General features: G+C 28.2%; 2 protein-coding genes across 2 annotated transcripts; both read right to left on the bottom strand.

Annotated features, from left to right (window-relative positions):
* Window positions 1-1,182: 1,182 nt before the first annotated feature.
* On the bottom strand, window positions 1,183-4,527 carry MKS88_004283 (alpha/beta-hydrolase; the record flags this gene model as incomplete). Its single annotated transcript, XM_067217445.1, has 2 exons — window positions 1,183-1,299; window positions 1,399-4,527. 2 exons carry the CDS (start codon window positions 4,525-4,527, stop codon window positions 1,183-1,185), a joined length of 3,246 nt encoding a protein of 1,081 aa, XP_067071873.1.
* Window positions 4,528-7,351: 2,824 nt separating this feature from the next.
* MKS88_004282 (uncharacterized protein) lies at window positions 7,352-10,417 on the bottom strand (the record flags this gene model as incomplete). The annotated part of the gene is made up of 9 exons (XM_067217444.1): window positions 7,352-7,561; window positions 7,882-7,932; window positions 8,054-8,187; window positions 8,373-8,462; window positions 8,822-8,911; window positions 9,187-9,387; window positions 9,562-9,637; window positions 9,747-10,214; window positions 10,370-10,417. 9 exons carry the CDS (start codon window positions 10,415-10,417, stop codon window positions 7,352-7,354), a joined length of 1,368 nt encoding a protein of 455 aa, XP_067071872.1.
* Between the last annotated feature and the right edge of the window lie 2,102 nt (window positions 10,418-12,519).

Raw genomic sequence — 12,519 nt, 5'->3', positions numbered from 1 at the left:
ACAAATATATGTATATATATATATATATATATATATATATATATATATATATATATATATATATATGTATGTATATATACGTATGGTGTGCAAAGCACACATGGAGACATTAAGGGGGTACTACCTTAAAAACGCAAGAATAAATATATTTTTCTTAAAATGGCTAATATATATATGTTAAATTAATGTAATGTATTACGTTGTGTGTAACTAAAACATGCGGCTGGAAAAAAAAAAAAAAAAAAAAATAAAAAATAAACAGATCAACGGATATTTAGTAAACCAAAATATTTTGTACTGAGGTACAGACATGCGGGGGTATATATATATATTATATATCTAATTTTTATCTTTTTATAATTTTTTTAATTTTTGTCGTTGAAATTAAAAAAAAAAAAAAAAAAATAAAAATACACAGGTTAAGGAGAATACATAGATATACGTGTATGGGTAATTTGATATATAAGCAATACATACTGCATACATGTACATATAATACATACATATATATACACATTTGCGGAATACGCGTGAGTACAGGAAGGTACAAAATAAAAGGAAAAACGAAAAAAAATTGAACAAACGAAAAGCTTGAAAATACTTAAAAAGCAAAATAATTTACATGTATCAGGGGTCCATCTCATTTGATAAGTGTATTATGTATTGCGCATCATCATGTATTTTGTTATATTTATTATATTCATTTTGTTATACTCTTTTTATTTTATTTTATACCATTTTACTTCTTTTGCCTGCGCATGTATATAAATAATGCTTCAAGAAATATTAAAGCATAGAATTGTTCTCACAAAAAAAAAAAAAAAAAAAAAAAAAAACAAGTACAGACTATATTTATTAAAAATAAAAAATTTGAAAAATAAAAATTTAGTAAAATATATATCGTACATACAACAGAAATACACACATATAACAGTATAATATAATACATTTATAAAAAAATATGAGTAGATAAAATGCAAAATTGGTAGACTCGTAATTGCACACAAGAAAAAGGGGCATGCAGGGTTACACACATACACCCCATATACGTACATACATACCGCACTTTACAACAGAGTAGTAAACCTAAGAACGGTTAATAATAAATAGAGGAAGAGGGTAGTGTTAAAAAATCGAATAGGTGAAAATATTAACAGCTGTTTCTTACATGTGCGTGTGTTGTTATTCGTTCCGCTGGTCGTTCTGCTGATCGTTCTGCTGATCGTTCTGCTGGTCGTTCTGCTGGTCGTTCTGTTGGTCGTTCTGTTGGTCGTTCTGTTGGTCGTTCTGTTGGTCGTTCTGCTGGTCGTGCTGCTATCCATGCCACTGATCGACTTTGGGCGCGCAGCTTCACTTTTTGTAAATGTATTTATGGCATGTATCATTGAGCCAATCCACCAAAAGCGAGATTGTTTCTCTTGTGTTTGGTTCCCCTGGTAAGGTATGACAACCATATCTTAAAATATAAACACTTAGATTTTTAAATTCCTCATCACTAGATAAAGAATGATTTTTATTTTTTATATTTTTTTTTAATTTAAAAGATTTATAATAACCATAATCAAATGTATTCCATATAATTCTCTCACTCTTTATGTCGTTTTCGGTATTTGAAATGGGGAAAATTTCATCATTTTTATTTATTCGGTTAAATGATTCGTGGGAATATACTAAACTTGACAGAATATTCTTCTTCTCGTATAAGTGAGCAAAACTACCTATATGCGATTTCCGTTCCCCTTTTCCTATTTCTGTATTCACACTAGCCCTCTTGCTACTGCATGTATTGTTATCACTAGAACGACATACACTAACAAGATTGATGCCATCATTACTGTTACCCTTACCTGGGCTTCCTATATACCCTTCTACACTGTTCTTCATGTCTTTCTGTCTTTCATTGGAGGGTGTTGTATCTACATTCTCTTTGCAACACATGATATCATCATTTGCTTCCTTACCTTCATGTAGTGTACCCTCAGCGTCTCTTTTCATACTGCTAATTTGATTTAAGAACATGAGACGGTTCTTACTAACGCTACAATTAACGCCGTCATTAACACCTCCATTAATACTGGTGCTTACTCTACTATTAACGCCTCGCTTCATTCTATCCCAATCAGCATTTTTTTTTTTCCTTTTTTTGCCCTTTTTCTTGTCATATATACGGAGCAGTCTCCTCATCATATGGATAGCACCACTGGGATCAACAATGCAGTCATGTTTGGACTGAATCACTATAATATCAACATCTCCATCCTCTATATATTTTAAATTTTTATACGTCAAGCAACTGTCAGCTGCACCGACACATTCTGCTGCTATTCGTACTCTTAAGGGCCCACAATATTGATATGGATCAATTTCCGAATCATGTTTAATCCATGGATACATGGGATTACTTTCTTTTACATTAACTGGAAGTAGTGGGAAGAAGTATTTAAGAAATTTCGTTGCTGATATTAGAAGTCTATTACTAATTTTGTTTTTTTGTTTACCTAAACTAATCATAGGTGATACTAATACTAAAGATTTTATATATGATTTCCATTCTTTATTAGATCTATATATATATTCTAACGATTTTAAGGCTATACAACCACCCATAGATAAACCCATAATAATTATTGGCTTTAACTCATTTCTTTCTTTCCATTCATTAACAAATATTTCTAAAGCTTGAACAGCGTCCAGGATGAAATTATCGAAATCTTCAATATAACAACGATAGTTTTTAAATCCTTCTGATAATCCATGTGACTGATTATCAATACCAACAAACGAAAAATCATTTTCATTTAGCATTTCTATCCAACTATTTTTATATGATAATGTTCTTACACCACAATTACAGTATTCACATATGCCACACATAGAGCAGTAATATACACTTGAGTCATAATGCTTTGTTACATCCGCCTTATTAGGTAACAATACATTTTCGTCGTCTATAGCGTTATCACTACACTCATCATCATCGTTATAGTTATATTTATAATAATAATTAGTATTAGTATTAGTATTAGTATCAGTATTATTATTATTATTATTATTATTATTATTATTATTATTGAAGCTATTTGTATTATTAAAACTATTGCTGTTAATGTTACTGTTGCTATAGTTACAGTTATAGTTATTACTGTTACCACTATTTAAAGCACCCTCACTGAATTTGCTGTTCACATGATTCATCGTTTCATTTAAATTTGAAATACAAGATGAGCAGGACAAAAACATTGTTAACTTCTTTTCTAAGTTTCTCTTATCCCCTAGTTCGGATGAACTGCATGATAAAGACGAAGAGTCATTATCATCATCATCATCATCATCGTACTCCTCCTCTTCTTCATCCGAAGAATTTGTATTACTCTGGCTCCTCATTTCTCGATCGTACGATCTTTGTCTTACTTTACCCGAGGAGAAGCTCAACGCCCTTATATTAGCGCTACCGGGAGCATTGACACGCGCACTACCACCTATGTTACCATTATTATTATTACTGGTGCTGTTATTATAATTTCCATTGCTGATGCCATTAATGCAGTCGTTGCAGTCGTTGCGGTCGTTGCGGTCGTTGCGGTCGTTGCAGTCGTTGCAGTCGTTGCCATTAGGAATCACATACTTCTCGTGCTCCTTTACAGACCCGCTTTTACTAAGGTAGTTGCCCCCTATTTTAATGAACCCTCTTCTTAATGATCCCTCCTTTTCATTATTTCCTTTTTCACGGTGTTCATCCTTTCTTTGATCAACCCATGCAGGTCTACCCATATAATTTAAATATTCGTTTCTCAGATGTGATGTAATTCCATGTAAAGCAAATACATACGCTTTAGGGTTTTCTGCCTTCCATGCATATCTAGCTATTTTTAAATTATCTTTATTAATAAAAAAATTTATTTCTGGATTACCATCATCATATTGCATGTAATTCTTTTTTGTTTCTTTCTCTTCATTTAAACCGCTCTCTAACTTTTTCGTCGATGCAGTATCTTTGCCGTTGGGGTTTCCCTCCTTGAAACTACTTACGCGTCTCTCCCCCCCACCGTTGCTGTTACTGTTTCTACTTCCTATGTTGTTACCACTAGTACTGCCTACATTATTACCGCTAGTACTGCCTACATTATTACCACTAGTACTGCCTACATTATTACCGCTAGTACTGCCTACATTATTACCACTAGTACTGCCTACATTATTACCGCTAGTACTGCCTACATTATTACCACTAGTACTGCCTACATTATTACCGCTAGTACTGCCTACATTATTACCGCTAGTACTGCCTACATTATTACCGCTAGTACTGCCTACATTATTACCGCTAGTACTTCCAGTATTGCTTCTGTTGTTATTACTGCTACTCATACTGCTGCCATAATTTTCGTAACTGTTACTGAAACCTTTGCTCTCATTAGCTCTTTGGTCAGTCGGTATATTCACTCCTTCATTAATCGAATTATCTTTTTCACTACTTACTTTCTCAATTAAATTTCGTTTAGATTTCTCATTATTAGTTTCATTCATCGAGGAGTTTGATTTGTTGGTCGTTAATATTTTTACACTCTTTATTTCACTTATACCCTCTTCGCACTATTTTTACTTTAATGTACATTATAATACATATGGTATTTAAGCACAGAACACTACATATGGGCTTGTACATATATATATTACATACATGAATGCATACATACATACATACACACGCGTAATGTTTAACCTTAAATGCGCAGTACAACAAAAAAAAAAAAAAAAAAAAAAAAATGAAATATGTGCGTGGTAAAATGATAAGCAAGATGGGTAGAGAAAAAGGAGGGGGGGAAATAAAAGGAACATGTATTATATGTACATATTGTATGCATATATATATATATATATATATATATATATACGATTGTAATCATACTACTGTTATCAAAAGATTGTAATAATATGTATATAAAACTGTACATTCGTTTTTGTACATATAAACGGTCGGATTCCCTTTTCATCAAATGTGAAGAACGCGGCCCACCTGCTGTCACTTAATAAGTCAATATGAGCTTAAGTACTCACATTATATATATATATATATATATATATATATATGTACATAATTATATGGGTTGGTACGTACGTATGTGTATATATGTATGTATGCATCTGTACGTATGTACCTGTCGCATATACGTGTATGGACATATATTTTCACATATATAATCCTACGCACTTTTGCAAAATTATGACTGGCAAGGCAAAATTGCGCCGTTCAGAATAAAAACATATAAATGGGAAAGGTAAATAAAACGGTCTACTAAAAAAAAAAAGGTTGAAATATTATATTCAACTTGATTTGGTATGTTACAATATTTTATTAGCATATAATTTTACTCTAAACAGTGTACATATACATATATATACATATATATGCGTATATTATATGTATACGCGTATAGTACATAATAATACGAAACATGAATGAAAAATATGCTTAAGTATTAGCCATATATTCTCCTAACAACACACCTTTTAAATATTAAAAAAATGTAAAGGACGGAAAAAAAAATGTTTATAAAAAAAAAAAATTAAAAAAATTATACTCACAATTATCTTGTAAAATAGAAGCTTAAAAATATATTCAAAAATGGAAAAAAAGGAAAAACAAGAAAAGCGAAGAAAAGAGAAGCAAAAAGAAAAAAAAGGATGAAAAACAAGTAAAAATGAAAAAAGAAGAAAAAAGAAGAAAAAAGAAGAAAAGAGAAGCAAAAAGAAAAAAAAAGATGAAAAAAGAAGAAAATTCTTAATTATACTTTTTAAAATTAAAATGTTTTAATTTTTACCAAAAAAGCTCAGAAAAATAATAGAAATAAAAATAAAAAATACCTTTTACTGCAGTAAAATTAAGAATTCTTTTTTAAAAAAAAAAAAAAGATTCGAACATATGAAATAATTTTAATACAAGTGTTAAAAACCAAATTACATAAATTTAAAACTAATATATATGTAATTATATAAAATATAAGCAAAACATTTATAGGTAATTATAAACGCAAAATATGTAATATGTATATAGTTATACATATATATATATATATATATTAGTTGTACATGTATTTACAAGTATGAATATGTAAATATTTATTATTTACACGCAGAAGGAAAATGACAGTATTATGGAAAATTCGAAACGAAAATTTGAAGCACAAAAAATTCTGAATATATGGATATGCTCTTCAGTTTATTTGATATTATTTGCCATACGTAACGTAACACAGTTATGCATATACATGTGTATGCATGTTTTTATATATGTATATGTTTATGTGGGTATATATTTATGCAGGTATACATTTGTACATATATACGTGAAGTCTTACGCAGAGCGCTCCTTTTTTCGTGCGAAATTTAACCATAACATAAAGAGCCATAAAGCATTCCTTTAAAAATGATGAATGTTTTAATCATATGAACAAAAATTGGACCTAATATTAGAACTCAAAATGTTCTGAAAATATTATGAACAAAATGTTGTGAACAAAATGCTGTGAACAAAATGCTGTGAACAAAATGCTGTGAACAAAATGCTGTGAACAAAATACTGCAAACAAGATATAGTAAAAGTAGACTAAAACTTAGTACCCTTTCACCTTAATGTTACCATTTAAATTATTTTTTATATGTACATGTACATGTGTACATGTTAAATGTGAATAAATAAGCTTTAAAGGTGTTTTCGCTATATCGTACATATCTTCACCTTCAAAGGCCTTTCTTAAAAGTTCTGTTAGTATTTAAAATTTATAAAGACAAACAAAATTACAGTTATGTGGAAATATATTTTTATCAAGTTTTTTCGAAAGGAGATTGAGGCTATTTTTGAATGTGTGTAAAGCAGTTTTCACCTGTTCATTCATTCATTCGTTTGTTTGTTTGTTTGTTTGTTTGTTCTTCATCCACTTTTCACAACGTTATACGCATACGTGTATAAGATGGAAAAAAAATGATAAATCAAAAAATTAATTAACTTACATTTTACTGTAAATCTTCACAATGGATATTGTAGTTATATGGAATAAGAGGATATTTTTTTTTTTTTTTTTTTTTTTTTAAGCTTTATCTAATAAGCATGTTTTGTTTGCAAGAAATTTCTTTATTACGCCTTAAAAATTAAGAGTAAGAAGTAAAATTTAACGAGTTAAAATTGGAAATTTGTATACACATGCGTAAATATATACATAAATTCATGCATACATGCATACATGCATACATGCATACATGCATACATACATACATACATACATACAAATGCTCATGCAGCAATATTTTAAACGTGCAAGTTTGTATAACTTTATTTTTACCTTGTTGGAATTTATTTGAATAAGCTCATTGACAAGGGCATCTCAATTTTAAACCATTTGGAATAAGAACAATTTTTAATAGCTGAGAGTTCTATCTGCTGTCTATATAATTTATTGAAAACTTTTTTAGTACCTTCTCTTTTTTTATCATAAAGAAAAGTTTCTATGACTATTAGTTGGTTTAGAAATATTTTCCATTCACTACTCCTTAGGGACTTTATCTGCATTGGGCAAATACGTGAAATTTAAGCATAACGTGAATGTTTGAAATAGTAAACAATTTTAATCATTTGTTCATTTGTTCATTTGTTCATTAGTTCATTTGTTCATTTGTTCATTTGTTCATTAGTTCATTTGTTCATTTGTTCATTTGTTCATTTGTTCATTTGTTCATTTGTTCATTTGTTCATTTGTTCATTTGTTTATTTGTTCTTTTGATCTTTATTTCTTTCCTTTTTTCTTTTTTTTCCATATTTCTTTATTTCTCTCCTTTTTTCTTTTTTTCTTTATATTTTTCTTTTTTTTCCTGATCTGGTCATACAAGATCTCCAAAGTCCTCAAACCAGCTTTCACTATTAAATGAACAATTTTTCTATTAAAATAAAAAAATATAATAAAACACAAAAATTGCTACACTTTATATAAAAACTCATAAATAATGCAATACTTTGGTAAAAATTAACAACTATAAAAGTAAGGAAAGTGTAACACACCGTATTATATTTATTTTCCGATAAATAAATGATTGCATATTGGATAATTTCAATCAAAACTACAACGTTGTCCACTTGAAAAAAATCTAAGCTTGACAGATTTTTTTTTATTAACTCTACTGTGTATGTAATACCTGCCAAATCGATTTTTAAAGTTCAAATAGGTCATGTTTTAATGCATACATGAGCAAAAATGTATTAATATATACAAACATATATATCTATATCTATATCTATATATCTATATATATATATATATATGTGCACACCTGCACACACTTGTATGCATATTATTTCCTTTCTCACTGATTGTTATTACACTGTTCATGTTTTTTTATATCCTGATCAATTAATATTTTAACCAGGACTACAAAAGCTTGCCTAGAAATCCAGCTAGCCATATCCTCAGCTTATTTATTTAAAAAAAAAAAAAAAAAAAAAAAATTAAATGTTTATAAGAAAAACTCCAACAAACAAAAATGTGAAAGTAAAACAAGTTAATTGCAATGTTATTATACGAAAGATGAAAAAAGATGTTAACTATTTAGTGGTTACAAAATAATCATGACACAAATATGTGTGTTCTAAGGGCATATAAAAGTATTGTTTATATGTATGATATATATGTATGTATGATATATATGTATGTATGATATATATGTATGTATGATATATATGTATGTATGATATATATATATATGTATGATATATATGTATGTATGATATATATATATATATATGTATGACGTATGCACTGAGAATGTTTACGATTAGGCTTGAAGTTAAAAATTTGTTGTAGTATTTTACTCAAACATATTTTAAATAAAATATCCCCATTTCTATTTTGTTCTATTTGTTCTGTGAAAAAAATCGTATTTAACTTGTTTTCAAATGGACGTACATACATGAACAAATGGACGTACATACATGAACAAATGAACAAATGAACAAACGAACAAATGAACAAATGAACAAACGAACAAATGAACAAATGAACAAACGAACAAATGAACAAACGAACAAATGAACAAACGAACAAACGAACAAATGAACAAACGAACAAACGAACAAATGAACAAACGAACAAACGAACAATTGAATAGATGCAAGCAACACATACACTTTGAGCTTACCAAAAAAGCTACTAATCTGACCGATGATTTCATTATCAAATAGACTGTTATTATTGTTATCTTTTTGTGTTAAAAAAATTATAGGATTGGAGCAATAATATATAAGTTTATCGATGAATATTTTGGCCATTTTGTGAAGCACACAGTTTTCCTTGTCCTCTTGTTTATCATTGTCATTTAATTTTAACTGAAATTTTAGCTCTGCATAGATTAAAAAGAGAAATTTCGTATAAGCACAGTACGAAAATAAGACTCACGTACGCACATGAGAAAGCAGTTGGCACGAATATGTTTGCAGGCACGAACATCAGTACATGCACACGTGTAGGCGCGTATTCACGCATAACGAATAACGTGTAACGAATATTGTGTAACCATTATTAAACGTGTTCATGAAAGATATTAACAACTCATATTCTATATTCTCATAGTCTAGATCGTTTATTTCACACTGTAGCAAAATTGTTTAAAGAAGAGCAAGGAGCTAAATTAAATAAAACAAAATAAAATAAAAAGGAATAATAAATCGAAAAAATGAAAAGTTATACAAATTCAGGTACAAAAAATTTATTGTGGACATTTTCAATTTTGTTCAAATAAACCATCTTTGAATATATGAGTGAAAACTCCTGGAGGTTAAAAAATTTTTTATTTTCATTCCCTAAATATTTTTTTTTTTCAAATGCCCCAGATGTAAATTCTTCGCGCCTTGATTTTTCTTCATAACTTTTTTTGTCTCTTTGTCCATTACTGTTACATTTACTCTCACTGTTATTGTTACTGCTATTGCTATTCTCATTGTTACTGCTATTGCTATTCTCATTGTTACTGCTATTGCTATTCTCATTGTTACTGCTATTGCTATTCTCATTGTTACTGCTATTGCTATTCTCATTGTTACTGCTATTGTTATTGTCATTGCTACTGCTATTGTTATTTAATTTTCCATTATGTATGCTCTTTTCAAAATTCTCATTTATAGTGCTTTTTCGTTCTGATAAAATATTCTTAGCCTTGTCTAAAATAGTCTACATAAAGAAGATAAACATAAAATTATGCACAAATCATTGTGTAGCTTTTACTGATATGAAATAACTTCACAAGGGATAAAAAAAATTTGATGAAAATTATTATTTTGTAATACTACTTTGTCATATTATTTTGTCTCATTTTTTTTTTTAACCCGTTTCAGTTCTCTACTCGTTAGTTTGTTTAAAATTTCTTCGTCCATTTTGTTTAAAGAAAATGAAAAAAAGACGATTTACATTCGTTGCATGAGGATGAACTGTTACGTTAATCGGTTTTGCTGGAAGTTTATGAGAAAAAGGTTATATGCACATGTTTGTATGTACGCATATATAAGTATATATATATGTACTTGTCTATGTTCCGAGTGAAACTTACTAAAGATTAAAAAGCGCAAACATAAAAAAGCTTAAAATTAAAAAAAAAAAGAAAAAAGAGATAAGCTTCTAAGCCTCCTCTCATTAACATTCAGTACACATTTTCGCAAGTGTATGCATAGAAAGTGTTACTGACAAGTATGGAGCATATGTTTACGGGGATAGTATAATTAGCTTTTTTTTTTTTAATCCCTAAGAATCTCATTTCATGCAAATTACATGATATTTCTTCTTACATATTTTGATTTTACTAGTTTTACCACTTGCAACTTTTGTAGAATAAATATTTCTTTTTGTTTGTTTCCATGCAAGTTTACCTTTATAATTTTTAAAAAACAATATACTATATTGCTTTATAATGACAAAACAGTTATCCATTTTTTTTTTTTTAGCACGTAAGTAACCGCCCTTCACATTTTTTTGAAAAAATATAATTACATATTTTTACACATAATAAGCGCTGCCTTTTTGCATGGATGAATATACAACTATTTTAAGGAAACTTTTTGTATACTATATCAATCCAATAAGTACATATATATAATATTCTCGCATAAGGGCGATGTACGTACACTTATACACATAAATTATGTGCGTACATAAATATGTATACATCCTTATATAATTTTTTTTTTTTTTCATTGATATGCGAATGAATGAAAAAATTTATATAGCCTATAACGAAAAGTTAGGGAAAAGAATAATAACATCAAGAAAAAAGTACTTAAATAAATTAGGGAGTAATGGAAAAAAGAAGTAAAGAAAAAAAAAAAGAAAAAATATTTACGAAAATAAAAAAATGTAGGAAATACAGTTTTTGTGAAAATAGGTGAAAAATAAGGGAAGTTAATTTTTATATGAGCAGAATGGTTGTAACATAAAAATTGAGAGGTACAATTTGTATGTTGAAAAAACAACATAATACATAATGTATGCAAAATAGCATATTGTATTATTTATATTTATATGTTATTTATATATTTTACATTCAATTTTTTTATTTTTTTTTATGTTTTATTTTATTTACTTTAATGTTTTAAAATAACACGCAGTGTTTTGTGCAAAAAAAGGAAAAAAGAAAAAAAGAAACTTTTGTAAAATTTGAAAAAAAGGATAACATGATTATAAAACCATTTAATTAATTTTTTTTTTATGTATAAAAAAACAATAAATAAAATATTATTTGAACAATCATTCTTTTAAATAAGTATCCATTAATAAAAATAAGTACATATATATACATATATATATGTATGTGTATATGTATATATATAAATACATACGTACATGCAGACTTTGTATACGTATACATATTAAGGGGGGGTTGTATATGAAAAAGTTATTTAAGAAAAAAGATCAAATAAAGAAAAAGTTGTACTTTAAGCAAAATTATTACAGTGTTATTTGTAAAAAATTAGTATGGTTAAACTACACTCAACGATTTAATTTCTTTTCTATATTATTTCGTTATTTCGTTTTTAACCTAAATGAAGAGTCATTCTTTGCTATTCTTGTAGGGAAATTTCTTTTTGTTTGTTTTTTTTTTTTTTTTAAAGAAAAAAGCATAAGGAATGAAATGCCTATACGAGATGGCTTGTTTGATTCACCTCTCTATATTCCCGGTATTTTCAACGCCTTTTGGGTAGCTTCTCGTTAAGTAATGTTGATTTTGCTGTAACAAAACGGAGGGGAACATTAAAAATATAAATTAGCACAAGCGGAAAAGTGCGTGCAGGTAAATAAGTATATAAATGTATATATGCGTATATATATTTAAGTGTTTATCAATTTGTGCGGGATTGTGGATAAAAATGATGAAGTTGCTTTCCCCTTTTTTTATAAAGGAAAATGTACATAGATATAACATGCAAATAAGTGTACATGTGTGCACACACACGCATTTTGTTTGAAAATGGTATTGAATTTAAAA

Source organism: Plasmodium brasilianum, chromosome 12 (assembly GCF_023973825.1).
Source record: "Plasmodium brasilianum strain Bolivian I chromosome 12, whole genome shotgun sequence".
Classification (NCBI taxonomy): domain Eukaryota; phylum Apicomplexa; class Aconoidasida; order Haemosporida; family Plasmodiidae; genus Plasmodium; species Plasmodium brasilianum.
This window is presented reverse-complemented; position numbering and strand designations above follow the sequence as displayed.